The 19,104-nt window shown below is 47.5% G+C and overlaps 1 protein-coding gene across 7 annotated transcripts in view; it reads right to left on the reverse strand.

Moving 5' to 3' along the window:
• Nucleotides 1-19,104, reverse strand: part of SFXN5 (sideroflexin 5) — a 182,651-nt gene that overhangs the window by 46,920 nt on the left and 116,627 nt on the right. For all 7 annotated transcript variants that reach the window (XM_030563309.1, XM_030563308.1, XM_030563307.1 and 4 more), the window contains 2 exons: nucleotides 18,061-18,176; nucleotides 6,353-6,438 (listed from right to left, as the gene is read on the reverse strand). In XM_030563309.1, the coding sequence (XP_030419169.1) occupies nucleotides 6,353-6,438; nucleotides 18,061-18,176 (202 nt within the window). The remainder of the gene's footprint in view (nucleotides 1-6,352; nucleotides 6,439-18,060; nucleotides 18,177-19,104) is intronic.

Genomic DNA, 19,104 nt, shown 5'->3' on the forward strand with positions numbered 1-19,104 from the left:
GCAATTGTGTCTGAGAACGGGGTTATAATCCATAAAATGAATAGGTTCTAACTCTGTTTCTGAGAGAGAAGAAGGAAGCTGGGTGAGGGGAATGGGAGGATGCTGGGAACATGGCTGTGGCAACTGATGCTTAGTTGGAGAATCCTTGCACAGCTTCTTCCTCATCTTTCTATAACCATTGCATAATAGGATACACACAAGTATCTGAATGATGACAACATTGTGAGATACAAGTAGGATAAATTCATTCTTAGTCTAACTCCACTGAAGTCAGAGTTATGTGAGGGGTCCAGTGAGGCTACACCAAAGAAGGCACATGATGAGTTCTTCTACTTTCTTCTGCTTTAAAATTCTTTACATCCCATACTTAGAATTTTCTTACTTTCATGGATGCAGCTAAACCATATTTATATTTTATTAAGGCTGTCTTAACATAGCTACTGTTTATTATACAACTGAAATAAGAATATATCTGTGCAAAATAACTGGCATTATGCTCATCACACAGAGCATGCCATCCCAAAATAAATGTTGATTCTATAGGTTGGATGCTTCCACATCGTGTCCAAGCAGCAGGAATGCATGAGACATGGTGAAAGAACGGATCACCAGGGAGCTAAGCAGTGGGAGGTAACACTGAGTTGCCTGAAGAGCAAAGAACGAAGGCCAGGGAGTTAAAATACGCAGCAGGCACAGACTAGAGACGCCAAGAGAGCTGAAAAAAATGGCATGAGAGATGAGAGAGGCAGCTGGGGGAGTTAAAACATGCAGATGGAGAGATGCGAGATATGGCTGGGAAGGATGAAAGACCTGGATCCAAGTGGAAAGACGACGACCAGGAACTGGCTACTAAAATAAACTTTCAAAATATTGGGACAAATAACCCCAACAACACTGTATTAGTCTTGTTTTAAGCTAAAAACCATTGGTAGGGACTATGGGCAGATACTCAGCTGACGGAACACAGCTTCACTTAAGTCAAGGAAATTACACCAATTTACCACTGGCCCCATACACAAGGAATCAGAGTGGCATTTGTAAGAGTCACTTTTCTCACTAACCACAACCTCAGATTCAAACACAGCAGAAATCTGAGGAAGAGCTAGATTGAACTTTGTGACTCAGGCCTAGGTTTAATTAAAATCACCTTCAGCCTTAAAAATAATAAATCATCATTCTCCTCACCGTTTTTAAAAGTAATATGAGTTTTTTTTAATAATTAAAGCTATGTGTAATACATCTCATATGTTTCTTGCTATAACTGCAGTAAAACTTTCCCACCATAACGAGGATCTGACAGACAGCCGTCTGTCAGACAGACAGTTTGCAGTGTTGCTGTAGTCTTGTTGGTCCCAGGATATTAAAAGATAATGTGGGTGAGGTAATATTTTTTATTGGACCAACTTCTGTTGGTGAAAGAGACAAGTTTTCAAGCTTACACACCTTGTCTCTCAGATAGACAGACAGGAAAAAGAGCTGCCTGGCAATTTTCCACTTAAATGATTTTTTGACAGAAAAGGCAGCTTCTGCAAAATTGAAATTTTTCACTGGAAAATTTTGATTTTGCCAAAATTTTTCAATTTTCCATCAGGAATACCAAATCAAAATACTTCATTTCAGGCTGGTTACACTCATACTGAAATATTTCAGTTTGTTGAACTGATCCAAAACATTTTGTTTCAAGCCAATTCAAAATTAAACTGAACCTCTTCATCGTACTGTATTGCCTCATGGGAGTTGTAGTTCAGGAGTCTCCTGCCACCATTTTCTCCTATGGGCCAGGTTCCTTGGCTTGACCATGTCTCCTATGATGCAATGCAGTCTTTCCTCTGACCAGGCTGTACGATACATCATGGAAGATGTAGTCTGGTCAGGCATCTGAATTACAACTTCTGTGAGGCAATGCAGCACCACTGGGAGAAGCAGTTTAATGTTGAACTGACTTGAAATAGAAGATCTTAAAAATCACATAATCGTGATTACAGTTTTGAGATTTTCCTCATGTCAATATTAAATGATTTTGGCAGCTGATAACTCACAAATTGCTATAGATAAATAAAGGACAGAGCTTCGCAGCACTTGAAAACTGGTGCCACGCTTTCAGATGGTATGGAACCATTTTTTTAAAGCATTCACAGTTCTCAAGACAGCAGCAGATAAGTTCATGTTGGAACTGAAGAGGGAGGAAAGTAAGGCAGCAACAAGAGTAATGTACCATAGCTTTCCAAAACTAGATATTACAACGGGAGAGATCGTCAAAGCCACAAATGGCAGCGAAGTACCTATCTCTCACTGAAAGTCAATGGGAGTTGGGTGCCTATATGCCATTTGTGCCTTTGAAAATCTACTGCATTGTCTGTAAATATTATAAATAAATAGATAAATTATATTTAGAACATAAGAACGGCCATACCAGGTCAGACCAAAGGTCCATCTAGCCCAGTATCTGTCTACCGACAGTGGCCAATGCCAGGTGCCCCAGAGGGAGTGAAGCTAACAGGCAATGATCAAGTGATCTCTCTCCTGCCATCCATCTCCATCCTCTGATAAACAGAGGCTAGGGACACCATTCTTTACCCTTCCTGGCTAATAGCCATTTATGGACTTAGCCACCATGAATTTATCCAGTTCCCTTTTAAACATTGTTATAGTCCTAGCCTTCACAACCTCCTCAGGCAAGGAGTTCCACAAGTTGACTGTGCGCTGTGTGAAGAAGAACTTCCTTTTATTTGTTTTAAACCTGCTACCTATTAATTTCATTTGGTGACCCCAAGTTCTTGTATTATGGGAATAAGTAAATAACTTTTCCTTATCCACTTTCTTCACACCACTCATGATTTTATATACCTCTATCATGTCCCCCTCTTAGTCTCCTCTTTTCCGAGCTGAAGAGGCCTAGCCTCTTTAATCTTTCCCCATATGGGACCCTCTCCAAACCCCTAAACATTTTAATTGCCCTTTTCTGAACCTTTTCTAGTGCTAGAATATCTTTTTTGAGGTGAGGAGACTACACCTGTACACAGTATTCGAGATGTGGGTGTACCATGGATTTATATAAGGGCAAATAATATATTCTCAGTCTTATTCTCTGTCACCTTTTTCTGCTAGTCCTCATTATATAAGCACAGTATTGCCAATCCAAAGCATTCAAAAATCAAAAGTCAGAGCCCAAAACCATGAAAATGGCTTTAAAATCTTATGTTTTAAAAAATATATATATATAATAATGTTGTTGGTTTGGTGAGTTCTGAGCCTTTAGGGGGCACTCAGGTCACACTTTCAAGCTCTTCTTTGCAGCCACAAGGGCTAAAAAATTACTTTGTAAAAAAACTGAAACCTGAGATTCTCACCTAAATGTTTGACTCCAGGAGCTGGGATTTCAAGAAAAATGACAAATAGACTGCTATTGTATGAATATGGGCCAGATCCTCTCCTGGAGTAACCTGTGTAGCTTCGCTGGCCAGCTCAAAACCTGGCCTTATAAATTGACTTTCCTTCTTTGCTGACCCAGTCTGTTATGCCTCCACCTTCCTGTACTGACCGGAACCGAAAACTCACTTCTTCCAAAAAGGCCCTTCCTCCTTAGTCTTTTCCTCAGAGAGCTGCTATAAAATTGGACTGAAAATGTTTATTTCACTGACCACTAAAAACAAAAAACCCTGCAAAAAAAATGTGGAACTGCACAGGTACATGCCTGTGGAGTCTTCTGGCTCCCCTGGGAGACTCCTGTCTTTGGGCACCCTCTGCTGGCATCCCAAAAGCTGTCAATCTCCTATTTTTAGGGACAGACAGCTCCATACTATAATGACTGGTCTGAGAAAAACATTGAGCAAACGTGGATGAACCGAGCAACCACAGCGAGGTCCATACAGCAGGAAAGAGCCACAGATTGTTAGGGAAAAGATCACTACATCTCAGGAAACACAGGCTGGAGAAGGCAGTACTTAGTGCCTGGGGGACTTAATGGGAAAAGGAGATACTGGAGCAAGGCAAGGCCCAAGAAGGTCATGGAGGGAAAGGAGAGGAAGGTGACTACCACTGGAAAGGAGTGAGGTATTTTAAGGTTATGCCAGAATTCCCCAGGCTGGAATTTGACCTGGACACCTGGGTTCACAGTCTGATCTTTGGGCAAAGGGGATAAAAAGTTCCATAAGAGCTTTAAACTACCTTGCACATGCTACACAACATGCTAGTTTTACATCTCATCAAACTTTTTATTTGGCTTGAGTCATGTGGGTCTCAGAAGTCCTAGGTTCAATTCCCAGCTCTGCCACTGACCTCCTGGGTGACACTGGGCAAGCCACTTCTGCTTCCCTTGCCTCAGTTTCCCCATGCGTAAAATAGGAATAATACCACCGAGCTTCTTTGTAAAGCGCTTTGAGCGCTACTGTTGAAAAGTCAGTATCATCAGTATTCACAGCATGTCTGTTTGGAAAGTACCAAGCACAGGGTTGATGCTACAGAAATAATTAATAGTAGAGAAGGAGGATGGTCTTGTTAAAGCTATGGGCTAGGACTCTCTTTGTTATATTGGGCAAGCCATTTAAGGTTTGTTTACACAAGGAAATTATTCCATAATAAGGTAGGGTGTGATTTTAAAGCATAACAGCTATTCTGGAATAGCTGTGTGGACACTCTTATTCCAGTTTAGCTTAATCCAAATTGGAATTATTCCATCAACATCCCTATGCAGACAGGGCCTTAATCTCGCTCTGCCTCATTATCTAATCTGTAAAATGGGGCTAATAATACTGTGATTCTTGACACCCTTTGTCTGTTGTGTCTATTTAAGAGAGTCCAGGGTAGGGACACTATGTGTCTGTACAGCACCTAGCACATGGAGGTGTCTTGGAGAGGGTCTTGAGAGGTGACAGTAATACAAATGAACAAATGCAAGATGCCCAGAAACACATCAGCCATTAACACTTATAGAAAAAAAGGCTAGATCCCTGTCCACAAGCAGAGAGAATTTCACACAGCCCAATGGCATTTATGGACCAAGGACAAAGCTGAGGTTCAACACCCAGTCCTGCTAATTATTGTTTACTTTGTCAGTGGAGTGTTTTAGAGTGGCCATCATTAACATTTGCTTAAAAAGTGCTTCCAGTTTAGAGTCAGAACAAAGGTAGCTGGCTCTTTAGAGACACTATCCTTCAATGCAGTAATCAGTCTCTGAAGGTTCACAGGTGACACACGCCCCATTGAAGCCCACTGAAACAGAATGGGGTGTACAGATGGGATGATAGTAGATAGCCTCTTCTCTGACAGAGAATTTTTTTTTAAAAAGCCAGGAAAGAGTAAACATCCACAACAAAAGGAACTCACCACACTACGTTCTTAGCAGAAAAGAAAAGACATGCTGGAACACAGGGGAGGGGGGATATGGATGTAGCAGATATTTTGTTAAAATGCGATGACACTGGTAATTAGACACACTATGATAATACTGCCCTATACCACACACACCCTAAAGTGATACCAAAAATGTAGCATTTCTCAAAAGTGCAATGAAATACCATAGAGCCATACATCACGAGGGAGTCAATCTTAATCACAGGAAGCCAAGTTTCACAGAGCACGCAACAGACAGCATTTGAGGCTAGTGTTCCACCCATGCTTCCATACAATTAGGCCCAGTTTTTCAGAAAGAGGCCCGAGGCCTGCATGAAATTACATGCTTATGGCCTGATCCAAACTTCACTGAAATCAATGGGAATCTTTCCATTGAATACAGCAGGTTTTTAGACCCCTAAAGAGTAAAGGTAATCAAGCAACTGCAGCATTCAGACAGAAGATTTCTGCTTGTTCCTTTTAAAGAGAAGCCATAATACTGGTATTAATGCTGCAGTATTCTATACTGATGGCCAAAGATGCCGAAACAACAATACAATGTGTAACAATACAATTACTGCTATCTACTGGAGTATACTTTTGTCCTTGGCCAGTTTCACAAGGATATTTCTTCTGAAATCCCAGTTAATGTCCACATTGGAGCTTGAAGGTGTAACCTCCAGTTACATACCTGCATTAGCTCTGATCAAACCAACACTCTAAAACCAAAAGAGAAGCCACGGTGGCATGGGTGGGTTACCTGACCTGAGTACATACTTGGGGTCTTAGATGGGATTGGACTCAGGGTGGCTAGCCTCCTCCTGCTGCTTGCACTGCTGTGGCTACGTTGCTATTTTTGAGCTAGCACAGGTATGTCTCCCTGAGCAGAAAACGACACCTTCCAGCTCCAGCGCAGCCGTATCCTAAATTGCACATCTTTACCCATGAAGGCTGTTCCTCACTTTCCCCCAGCTTCCCTTCCCTGGAAATTCCCTCCTGCCCCACATCACCCAACACTTACTTTTCCATTATAGACATAATCATTGGAGGTAGAACCAGTATAGGCATTGGCAGGACCACTCTAGTCAGGGCTGTCTCTATCAGTGCCTGAAATAAAATAAAAAAAGAAATAGAAGACAGACACTTAAAACTAAATAATAGGAGATATACCTATCTCATAGAACTGGAATGGACCTTGAAAGGTCATCAAGTCCAGCCCCCTGCCTTCACTAGCAGGACCAATTTTTGCCCCAGATGGCCCCCCTCAAGGATTAAACTCACAACCCTGGGTTTAGCAGGCCAATGCTCAAACCACTGAGTTATCCCTCCCCCATAATAAAACTGCTCCCAGCATACGCCTTTATTGATCAAACAATCCACTGGGACAGAAATCCTTCCCCTAGTATTTTCAATGGTATGTATGTGGCTGGAATGTAACAACAAAGATTGATAACAAGGTTGATATCAGTCACCTGCATATAGATTCATGGATTATTAGGCTGGAAGGGGCCACTGTGACTATCTGTTCTGACCTCCTGTATAACCCAGGCCAGAGAACTTTCCTCAATTAATTCCTACTTGAGCTAGAGCAGATCTTTAGAAAAACATCTAATGCTGATTTTAAAATGGCCAGTGATGAAGAAACCACCACAACCCTTGGCAAGTTGGTCTAATGGTTAATTACCCTCACTGTCAAAAATGTGCACCTTGTTTCCAGGCTGAATTTGTCTAGTTTCAGCTTCCAGCCATTGGATCTAGTTATACATACCTCTGTCTGCTAGCCGAAGAGAACCACCAATTTCTCTTCCCCATGCAGGTACTTCCAGACTGTGATCAAGTCACCCCTTAACTTTCTCTTTGTTAAGCTAAAAGGATGGCATTCTTTGAGTCTTATCACTGTAGGGCTATCTCCACACTGTGCCGCTGTAAGGTCTCTCGTGTAGCTGCTCTGTGCCAATGTGAGAGAGCTCCGTCGTTGACATAATTAAACCACATCCAACAAGCGGTGGTAGCTATGTTGGCAGGAGAAGTTCTCCTGCATAGGCCAAGAGTATAATAGGCTAGGGAAGGCTAAGCCTGCCCTGGTACAGCTGCAGCTGCCAGTTGCAGGGAAGTTTTTTATTATTATTATGCGCCATGCAAGTTCTGGGGAAGCCGAGGAGGCGGTATGTGCTACTCAACTTCCTTGGTTCATCAGTAATCTCCCTGGACTTCATGGTGCATATAAAAAGCTCAGGTTATTCGGAAGAGACGTGAGCTTTTCCCATGGGGTGGCTTGGGGTCTCAGGAGGGGAGGTGCGGAGCAGCTGGGAAAGCTCCAGCCAGCCCGGGACTCCTCCAGGGGCAGGGGGGCTTAGGGATCTAGCTGGCTCAGGGGTCCTCCGGCCGTGGGGGGAGAGGGGGCTGGGGGCTCTGGCCACGGGAGAGGGTTCAGGTGGAACGGTGGAGTGAGGGGGGCTAGCCTCCTGGAAGGGGAGCTCCACCCACGCTCTGTTTTTCTCACCCTGCTGAGTGACATAAGTTTTGATGACATAAGCGATAGTGTAGACATGGCCTGAATTATTTTTTTCTGAACTGCTAATCACTCCTGTGGCTCTTCTCTCAACCCTCGCCAATTTATCAACATAGGGCTGGGCAGTAAGTGGTTTTTTCATCCCAGGAGAGTCTTCTAAATTTTGAAAATTTTTCCCATTCTGAATCAGGAAGGGAAATCAAAATCTGGAAATTTTTCCCACATTGACAAATTGAAAAAATAATTCAATTAGGGTAAAAAGACGGTTACTCACCTTTGTAACTGTTGTTCTTCGAGATGTATTGCTCATATCCATTCCAGTTAGGTGTGCGCGCCGCGTGCACGTTCGTCGGAAGATTTTTACCCTAGCAACACTCGGTGAGTCGGCTGGGCGCCCCCTGGAGTGGCGCCGCCGCAGCACCAGATATATACCCTTGCCGACCCAACCGCCCCTCAGTTCCTTCTTGCCGACTACTCCGACAGTGGGGAAGGAGGGCAGGTTTGGAATGGATATGAGCACCACATCTCGAAGAACAGCAGTTACAAAGGTGAGTAACCATCTTTTCTTCTTTGAGTGATTGCTCATATCCATTCCAGTTAGGTGATTCCCAAGCCTTACCTAAGTGGTGGAGTCGGAGTGAGATGTGGCAGAGCACAGAACTGCTGAGCCAAAGGCTGCATCATCTCTAGACTGTTGGACCAAAGCATAATGTGAAGCAAAGGTGTGGACCGAGGACCAGGGAGCTGCGCGACATATTTCCTGGATTGGTACATGAGCCAGGAAGGCAGCAGATGAAGCCTGAGCCCTGGCAGAATATGCGGTGAGATTGCTCGAGGGAATGTGAGCCAAGTCATAACAAGTGCAGATGGACGCCGTCAGCCAAGAGGAGATCCTCTGGGAGGAGACAGGTAGGCCCTTCATTCGGCCTGCCACTGCGACGAAGAGTTGGGGCGATTTACGAAAGGGCTTCGTCCGTTCGATATAAAATGTGAGAGCCCTACGGACATCTAGGGAGTGCAATTGTTGCTCCCGCCGTGATGAGTGCAGCTTCGGGAAGAAGCCCGGAAGGAAGATGTCCTGATTGATATGGAAGGGCGATACCACTTTAGGGAGGAACGCTGGGTGTGGTCGCAACTGCACCTTGTCCTTGTGAAACACAGTATACGGTGGGTCCACCATGAGCACCCGAAGCTCGGAGACTCGTCTGGCCGATGTAATGGCTATGAGAAAAACTGTCTTCCAGGACAGGTATAGCAGCGAGCAAGTTGCTAACGGCTCGAATGGTGGAGACATAAGTCTGGTTAAGACCAGGTTGAGGTCCCAGGGGTCCCAGGTAGGGGCAGGGCGGCGTACTTGGGGGTATAGGCGCTCCAAGCCCTTAAGGAACCTGGAACTCATAGGGTGTGAAAACACGGGAGCGGCCACTCTCCCCTGGGTGGAAGGTAGAAATGGCCGCCAAGTGCACCCTCAATGATGATATCGCTAGGCCCTGCTGTTTGAGAGACCAGAGGTAATCCAGGATGGTGGGGATCGAGACCTCGGTGGGAGTAACATTTTGTGGTTCTCACCAGCAGGAGAAGCACTTCCACTTGGCCAGATACGTGGCCCGAGTGGAAGGTTTTCTGCTACCCAGGAGTACTTGTTGTACTGAGGCAGAGCAACGTAATTCTGATTGGCTTAACCACGCAGCAGCCATGCCGTGAGGTGAAGGGACTGCAGGTCTAGGTGGTGAAGTCTGCTGTGGTCCTGAGTTATGAGGTCTGGGAGAAGAGGCAGGGTAATTGGATTGGCTATCGACAGGTCGAGCAACATGGTGTACCAGTGGTGCCTGGGCCACGCTGGAGCAATCATGATTAAGCGAGCTCCGTCTTTGCGGACCTTTAGCAGGACTCTGTGAACCAGCGGGAATCGTGGAAAGGCATAAAGCAGTTGGCCCGTCCACGGTATCAGGAAGGCGTCCGAGATCGAACCCGGGGAGAGACCTTGGAAGGAGCAGAACATCTGGCATTTCCTGTTCTCGCGGGAAGCGAAGAAGTCTATGCGGGAAAATCCCCACTTCTGGAAAACAGAATGAATAATGTCTGGACGGATCGACCACTCGTGAGAGCGGAAGGATCTGCTGAGTCGATCCGCCAGAGTGTTCCGAACCCCTGGGAGAATGACGCTACCAGGTCTATCGAATGGGCTATACAAAAGTTCCAGAGTTGAATGGCTTCCTGACAAAGAGGGGAGGCTTCTGTCCCCCCGTTTGTTTATGTAGCACATGGCCATTGTGTTGTCTGTGAACACTGAGACACAACGGCCTTGCAGATGCTGTTGAAACGCCTGGCACGCAAGGCGGACTGCTCTCAACTCTCGGACATTGATGTGCAAGGCCAGCTCCTGAGATGACCAAAGGCCTTGAATGCGAAGATGGCCGAGGTGAGCATCCCAGCCGAGAGATGACGCATCCGTCGTCAGGGCCATAGAAGGCTGGGGCGGATGGAATGGCATCCCTGCACACACCAGGAAGGGCGTCAACCATCAGTCGAGGGAGCCTAGGAGTCTCGGGGGAACTGTGAGGATCCTGTCTATATTATGTCTCCCCGGGTGGTATACTGAGGAGAACCAAGTTTGAAGGGGACGTAGGCGTAGCCTGGCATGCTTGGTCACGAACGTGCAGGCAGCCATGTGACCCAGGAGGCCGAGACAAGTTCGAGCCGAAGTGGTTGGGAATTTTTGTAGGCCTTGTATAATCGATATCATTGTGTGAAACCGTGGCTGTGGTAAGCAGGCCCTGGCGAGATTGGAGTCCAGAACGGCCCCAATGAACTCAATTCTTTGTGTGGGAACCAGAGTAGATTTCTCTAGGTTGATCATCAGGCCTAGTTGGATGAATAGGTCCTTGACGATGCCCACGTGGCATGTTACTTGGGTCTCGGAGGCCCCACGAACGAGCCAATCGTCGAGATACGGGAAGACGTCTATGCGTCGACGACGGAGGGAAGCGGCGACTACGGCCATACACTTTGTGAACACTCTTGGGGCTGTGGAGAGGCCAAAGGGAAGGACTGTAAATTGGAAATGTTGACGGTTGACCACAAACCTGAGGTACCATCTGTGCGGAGGATAAATGGCAATGTGAAAATACGTGTCCTTCATATCGAGGGCGGCATACCAGTCTCCAGGATCCAAGGATGGGATGATGGTCCCCAGGGATACCATGCGGAACTTCAACTTTATCAAGAACTTGTTGAGTCCCCGCAGGTCTAGAATTGGTCTGAGACCTCCCTTCGCCTTGGGGATTAGAAAATAGCGGGAGTAGAACCCCTTACCCCTCAAGTCCTCCAGTACCTCCTCTATAGCTCCCATGGCAAGGAGGGACCGTACCTCCTGCAAGAGGATTTGCTCGTGAGAGGGGTCCCTGAAGAGGGATGAGGATGAGGGGTGGGGGTGGGGGGGCGAAATAAACTGAAGGCAGTATCCAAATTCTACCGTGCGTAAGACCCAATGATCTGAAGTTAGTTGGGTCCACGCAGGGAGGAAATAGGAAAGGCGGTTGCAAAAGGGAGGGAAAGGATCCTGTTGAACAACTGGTACGTCGCCCTCGGGTGCGCCTTCAAAAGTTTGGTTTAGGTCCCGCGGGTGGTTTGGCGGGGCCGTGATTCTGACCCCCTGGGGGTCCGGACTGCCGTCTACGATTGCCTCGGCCATGCCTCCTGCCGAAGTCCTGCCACTGTCTAGGCGGGCGGTAAGGGCGCTGAGGCTGGGGCCGGAAGGGTCTGCGCTGAGTCTGTGGTGTGTGCATCCCGAGCGAGCGCATGATCACCCTATTGTCCTTCAGACTCTGCAGCGTAGGGTCAGTATTTTCCGAAAATAGGCCCTGACCTTCGAAGGGCAAGTCCTGTATCGTATGCTGCAATTCAGGTGGAAGGCCTGACACCTGAAGCCATGATATTCGCCTCATGGTAATTCCTGAAGCCAGAGTTCTGGCTGCGGAGTTGCCTGTGTCTAAGGAGGCCTGGAGAGAAGTTCTCATCACCTTCTTTCGTTCCTCGAAAAGGGCCGCAAACTCTAGGTGCGAGTCTTGGGGGACTAGCTTTGTGAATTTCTCAACTGCCGCCTAGGTGTTATAGTTATAGTGGCTAAGCAGGGCTTGTTGGTTTGCCACCCTGACTTGGAGCCCCCCCCGGCAGAGTAGATTTTATGCCCCAATAAATCCATGCACCTAGCCTCCTTTGCTTTTGGGGCAGGGGCTTGCTGGCCATGGCGCTCCCTTTCGTTAACCAATTGGATGATGAGGGAGCAGGGTGCACGTACAGGTACTCGTACCCCTTAGAGGGCACCATGTACTTCCTCTCAACTCCCCGAGCCGTGGGCGGAATAGATGCTGGAGACTGCCAGATGGTATCAGCCTTCGCTTCGATCGTCCAAATAAATGGTAAGGCCACCCTTGTGGGAGTGTCAGACGACAAAATATCTAGTACCGGGTCCTCTATCTCCGAAACCTCCTCCACCTGGAGGTTCATATTCAGAGCCACCCGTCTCAGGAGGTCTTGATGTGACCTTAGGTCAACTGGAGGAGGGCCCGAGGAGGATGTCCCCGCCACCGCTTCATCTGGAGAAGAGGAAGAGGAAAGGCCAGGGACAATCGGGTCCTCCGTTGTCTCGTGGACTTGGGCGACGTCCGGCTCCAGTGGGACCTGAGGGTCTGGTGCCCGAATGGGAGAGTCCTCCGTAGCCGCAGGAGGGGAGCGGCTAACAGTAGCCTCCGGCACCCGGTGCTCCAACAGTACGGCGCATGATGGCACTGGAGGTTCACCTTGGGCTTGGTGATATGCCCAAGGCGTCAAGAAGGACCACTGATGAGGTCCTTGGTCTTGAGCCTGGGTCTCTTGAAAGACACAGCTGGGAACATCTAAGTCATGGTCCTGTGCATAGGAAGCACTGTTTGCATGGGATGACATAGATGCATGGCGAGATGGCCAAGGAGGAGCTGAAAACCCCTGAGAATGGTCTCCATCCCTGGGTAGTCTGTCTGCAGCAGAAAGCGGTACCGGGCGCTATACCGGTACTGGGAACGAGACCGGGACCTGCGACCGGAACGGTGCCGGGAAGTTGACCGGGACCTCAAAGCTCGACGCCGGGAGCGCCTGCAAGAGGTGCGGTGCCGGGAGCGGTGCCAGGAGCTTGATCAGTACCGAGAGCACCGGGCCGGTGAACTGGGTCTTGAACGGTGCCGTGAGTGCGACTGGTACCGAGATGGAGAATGGTACCGGGACTGTGAGCGGCGTCGGGACTGAGAATGCCGGCGGGACCGCGATCGGTGCCTCTCAGTGGTGCCGACGGAAGATGGTCTCAGTAGGGCAGGCTTGCCTACGGACTGTATAACCCGCACTGGCGGTGCCGGGGGTTGAGGCAGCGCAGACTCCGTCAGTGCAATCAGTTCCCTTGCCGTAGAGAAAGTCTCCGGCATGGAGGGAATAGTAAGCTCAACCACGCTGTGTGCCGGGCAGCTGTCAGGCACCAGATTCGACAGCTCTTGCGGGACCAGAATCGATGGTGATGAAGTTGTCGGTGCCGCGGCAGTTGTCGGTGCCGGGCAGTCCGACTTAGGCGGGTGCTCCGACTGCGGCATGGACACGGAAGCCGCAGGAGTCTTATGTTTTTTTACCCGCGGGGAGAGGGAGTGGTGCCAAGCAGACATCTGGACTGGCGACGGTTGGTGCCGAGGGGCCTTAGCGATACCGGTGCGCTCCGGTGCCGAAGATGCACTTCTCCCTGGTGCAGACTGTCCGGCGCTCGGTGCCGATGGTGGAGGAATAAGAGCTGCCTCCATCAGGAGCTGTCTAAGACGAAAGTCCCGCTCCTTTTTGGTCCGTGGCTTGAAGGCCTTGCAAATGCGGCACTTATCTGCAAGGTGGGATTCCTCGAGGCATTTAAGGCAGGAGTCATAGGGATCTCCTATAGGCATTGGCTTGTGATAGGCCGAGCACGGTTTGAAACCTGGTGAACCGGGCATGGGCCCCGGCACCGGGTGAGGGGAAGGGGCTAATCCCCAAACCTCTCTTAACTATATACACTATGTTAAAGAAAATAATAAACTAACTGCAAGTATAAAAATTTGAACTATATAAACAATAACAACAAGAAAACTACGAGTAGCTGGGGAGGTGGAGATCAGCTAAGCCGCGCTCCACTGTTCCAACGACCGACATGGGCGGTAAGAAGGAACAGAGGGGCAGTTGGGTCAGCAGTGGTATATATCCGGCGCCATGGCGGCGCCACTTCAAGGGGCGCCCAGCCGACCCACCGAGTGTTGCTAGGGTAAAAATCTTCCGACGAACATGCACGCGGCGCACGCACACCTAACTGGAATGGATATGAGCAATCACTCAAAGAAGAACTGAAACGTTTTGCTTCAGTGGTGACTTTAAAACAAAAACAACAACAACTTTTTTTTAGATTAAATTTACTAAAACATGTATACAAAAAGTCATTTTCATTCAAACCCCAACTTCCCTTTCAGAAAATGTCAAAAAGCAACATTTTGACAATTTCAAAAGTTTTTTTTGCAAAAATGTTTCAATTTAGCGAGCAGTTTTGGTTTTGATAAATCAGCGTTTTTCACTAAAAAAATATATTTGCTGAAAAACTCCTGCCGACCTCTCTTTACCTATATTCTGTTCTTGCTCTGTTGTGGCTGCAAATTATGGGCCAGAATCTGTGCTCAGTTATGCCAGTGTAACAGTTATGCCACAGTAACTCTGATATAAACGAGAGTGGGGCATGGCCCTATGCATGTAATAAATGATGTAACATTCTATCTATGAATATGTGTCAGCAATGTGATGCATTGCGAAAAAGGCTAATATTCTGGGGTGTATTCAGAGGAGTGCCACTGGTAAGACACAGGAGGTAACTATCCCATGCTATTCAGCACAGATGAGGCCTCAGCTGAAGTACTGTGTCCAGTTCTGGGTACCAAACTTTAGGGAAGACGTGGATAAACTCTGGAGAGAGTTCATAGAAGAGCAACAAGAAATGATAACAGATTTAGAAAACTTGACCTATGAGGCCAGATTAAAAAACTGGGTATGTTTAGTGTTGAGCAAAGAAGATTGAGGGGGACCTGATAGTTTTCAAATATGTTAAGGGCTCTTATAAAGAGGACGGTGATCAATTGTTCTCCACGCCCACCGAAGGAAAGACAAGAAGTCATGGGCTTCATCTGCAGCAAGGGAAATTTAGGTAAAATATTAAGAAAAACTCTCCAACTCTAAGGGTAGTTTTGGAACAGGCTTCCAAGGGAGGTTGCAGAATCCCTGTCACTGGAGGTTTTTAAGAGCAATTTGGCTAAACATCTTTCGGGGACAGCCTAGGTTTACTTCATCATGCATCGGAGCAGTGGGCTGGCCTAGATCACCTCTCAAAGTCTGTTTCACCCTACACTCCTATGACTCTATGATCTATCTCATCACAGAGCACTTGAGCCCCTCACCTACATTGATCATTGAATCCTCACATGAACCCGGGAGGTCAGGAAGTACGATCATCCCCACTTTACAGATGGGGGAACTGAGGCACACAGAGAGAACATGATTTGCCTAAAGTCAGACAAGGAGCATGCAACAGAGCCAGGAATTAAACCTAGTTCTCCTGAGTTCTAATCCAATACCTCAACCACAAGACCGGCCCGCCTCCAATGCACTGTGTCACTGAATCAGGCTCTAACATTTACTGTATATGATTTTAGCAATAAACTCCTGAGATCCTAGACTGCTGTTTGGTAACCAAGGGCTCAGAGCTCAGGATGTGCTCTCCACATAACTCAGAGAAGCAGAGCTGTTGGTGGGAGAGGGAATGTGGATGCTCCTCTCTCCCCTACTCCGAACTGTTTCTGAAAGGGATGAGGGGAGCAGAGCTGGAGAGAGTGAGGCTGTGTCTGCTTTCACTGGCTGAGGGACAGTGGATGACACAGATCGTGCTGAAAGAAGGGAGGGGGATGAGGTGAATTGATGGGAAGCTTGGGGGGTGAACCGGTGTGAATCTGAAGGTTGGGTGGTGAAACAAGGAGGACACAGCGCTAACGCTGAGTGATGGGGTGCTGGGAGGGGTGCAGTCAGGAGGTAAGGGAGACAATCAGGTGCTGACAGGAACAGACTGGCGGAGGAAGCAAGTTGCATATGCAGAGCTGCGAGGAGGGTAACAGAAATCTAAACCAGTAGTTCTCAGACTTTTGTACTGGTGACCACTTTCACACAGCAAGCCTCTGAGTGTGACCCCCCCCTTATACATTAAAAACACTTTTTTATACGTTTAACACCATTATAAATGCTGGATGCAAAGCGGGGTTTGGGGTGGAGGCTGACAGCTCGCGACTCCCCATGTAAAAACCTTGTGACCCCCTGAGGGGTCCCAACCCACAGTTTGAGAACCCCTGATCTAAACACTGGAGGTGGGGGTGTGTGGCTAAGCTGCCCAGTAAGAGCAGAGCCCAGTGGCTACTGCTGACTGGAAGGAGGACAGAGGGACAGTGCAGCTACCTGGCAAGATGTGTGAGGTGACACCCATAGCAGTTGAGTAGTGGGAGTGCAGAACCAGAGACACAGAGCAGCAGCAGCATAGGGCAGCAAAGGTAACCTCCCTCCCCTCCCCCCCCCCCCCGACAAGGTTTTCCAATGATCGTCACCTTCCTGCACAGATAAAAATGCCACTCACACGTCACTGAAAATGTGCTGCCAGGTAACCATTTAAGCCCAGGTTCTCGATTTTTACATGCTTCGCTCCCATTGAATCAATGAAAGTTAGGAACCTAGCTACCTTTCAGGATCTGGGCCTGAGCCATTTGGCCAGACATTAGGACATGGAGAAGTCTTGGGTTAGGGATGAGGTGAGGGTGGGTCAGGAAATCTGGTTCAGCTCTGATACCAACTGCCTCTGAGACCTTCAGAAACTGCTTAACAGCTCTGTGCCTCAGTTTACCCTTCAGTAACATGGCGATATTAACAGTCACTCACCATTCCTTGCAGGCAGCTGAAAGGCTAAATTAGTTACTTTCTGTAACTGTTTTAAGAGCCTTGGACAGAAGGAGTGCCAAGTGCCAAGGACTGTATTATGAGCTCCACTGCCTGGATTTGCGCCTCTGCACACTTTACCTTTCAGATTAAAACCCACTAGAAAACAACCTTGTTCAATTAGACAATCAGACAAAACTCTGGAGACAAAGCTACTCAAGAACAGAAAAAACTGGAAAGTCATAATATAGTCATGAGCATATGGCAGAATTTAGAAGGTTGGGGGGCAGGAACAAACCAGGTTTAGCAAGAGAATAAAAACAGCTGGGGTCTCTTTATAAAGGTTTGGTTGATGGTTGTTAATGTCATTTGGCACAGGGCGGGTTAAATTGCTATTCAGCTGGCAAACTAAGTTTTTCTCATTTGTAAAAAGGTGTATGTTATCTCTGCCTCATACTCAACGTCAACTGCTTACAGCTTCCACAGTGAAATCCTCAGACTGACAGTGGAGGGGTGGCGGGCGGGGGAAGAACAATAGGCTCTCACTTAAAAGAATTTGGAGATTTTTGAGGCCAGAAGGGACCATTATGATCATCAGATCTAACATTCTGCATAACATGCCCATTCCTTCATCAAGCCCATAACTTCTGGTGGAGCTGTATCATATCTTTTAGAAAAACGACCGGTCTTGATTTAAGACTTCAAGTGCTGGAGAATCAACCACAGACCTAGTGAAGTCGATCCAGTGACCACTGTTAAAAATCTGCTCCATACATTCTTATCTGAATTTGTCTAGCTTCACCCACTGGATCTCATTCTGCCTTTTGCTGCTAGACTGGCCCCACAGTAAACAGAATCATAGCTAACATTTAAAATGAGAGTTTCTACCACTCTTACGCCACAATTAATCTTGATTGACTAAACCAGACATTCTGGGTCTAGCCCAACTGTACCCCGGATCTGTCACCTGTACATTTTTGTGCGCACCAAAGCCCCAGATTTCTGAGCGCTCACTGAGCAAAGCAGCTAATTAACCACCATAGCTTGATTTATCTTGAATGATCGATAAGGACTAGGCTGTCCCAGTTTTCTAAATGACCGTTGAGATTCTCCTTTGTTTCTAGCTCATCCAAACGAGGGGTTCCCATGGCCATGGGCTTCCTGGGGCCTAAAGGCCAGCTGCGTATGTGTGTGCTCCAGGGAAGCCCGCAGGTACATACATGTTTGGCAGCAATTCTGGAAGATCCGACAATGTTTCCGTTACTGTCCAGGACGTCAATCCCTTCTTTCAGCTCTGTGTGCCTCATCAGGACAACATTGCAGATATTGGCACTAGCTGAGGGTGAGAAAAGCACAGTGGTCAGTAATCACTCCATCAGGTTTCACAGGATACTGGGGCAGGCTGCAGCCCCCCTTTAAAAATCAAACAGCCACCTTCTGCTCTCAGTAACCTCCATTCCACTCTGCTTTGGCTCCGCTGCAACTGAGAGTAGAATTAGACCCCAAAGGGATTTTGGAGGGTGGAGGGCTGATATTGTAATAAGAGTTATACGTGATTATGTAGAGGAGGAGAATACGTCGATACCATGTGCTTTGACTGCCCAGGCAATTTGTCGTCACAGTCAGAGGTGGATTGAGGCAAAATGGGGCTTGGAAACCCAACATTTTCAGCCTTCCCAAAACTCTCTTTCGTATGATGACTGCCCCTCCTCTATTGAAATCCCTCTTCTCATCCTACCTCCCACACACCCTCACCAACCTCCCAGTGCAGCTCACCCCAGAACGGCATTAAGCAGCTATGTGCTACATCACTGCCTGCTACTCCATGGGTGAGTCAGTGATCCTTTTGACCGCAGACCCAAGATCCCAAGGAGTCTCCCTTAATCTACCCCAAGGACAGCTTGACAGACACAAATTCTGGCACCAATAAACGTTTGCAGGCATGAGAGAAACCTGTTGAAAATGATTTCATTGAGCCGTGGGAACAAAATCCAGATGTTTTAGATCAGCACTGCATTCAGCTCTTAACAGTGCATACAAAGTTTTGTAGAATCTAATTAGAAGCAGCTTCATTAACACATGCTGTTGTAAACCCTGTTCCTGTTGAACTCCCATCATGGGGTGGCAACATTAAGAGGAAAATAGCTGCTTAGATTTGGTTTTCTCTCTTTCTTTCTTTCTTAAAGAGAGCTACTTGCTTGACACTTTAATGAGTTATCTTTCCAACTAGACTATGAACCACCAGTGCCTTAGCGAATTCCCTC

Source organism: Gopherus evgoodei, chromosome 5, assembly GCF_007399415.2.
Source record: "Gopherus evgoodei ecotype Sinaloan lineage chromosome 5, rGopEvg1_v1.p, whole genome shotgun sequence".
NCBI classification, from domain to species: domain Eukaryota; kingdom Metazoa; phylum Chordata; order Testudines; family Testudinidae; genus Gopherus; species Gopherus evgoodei.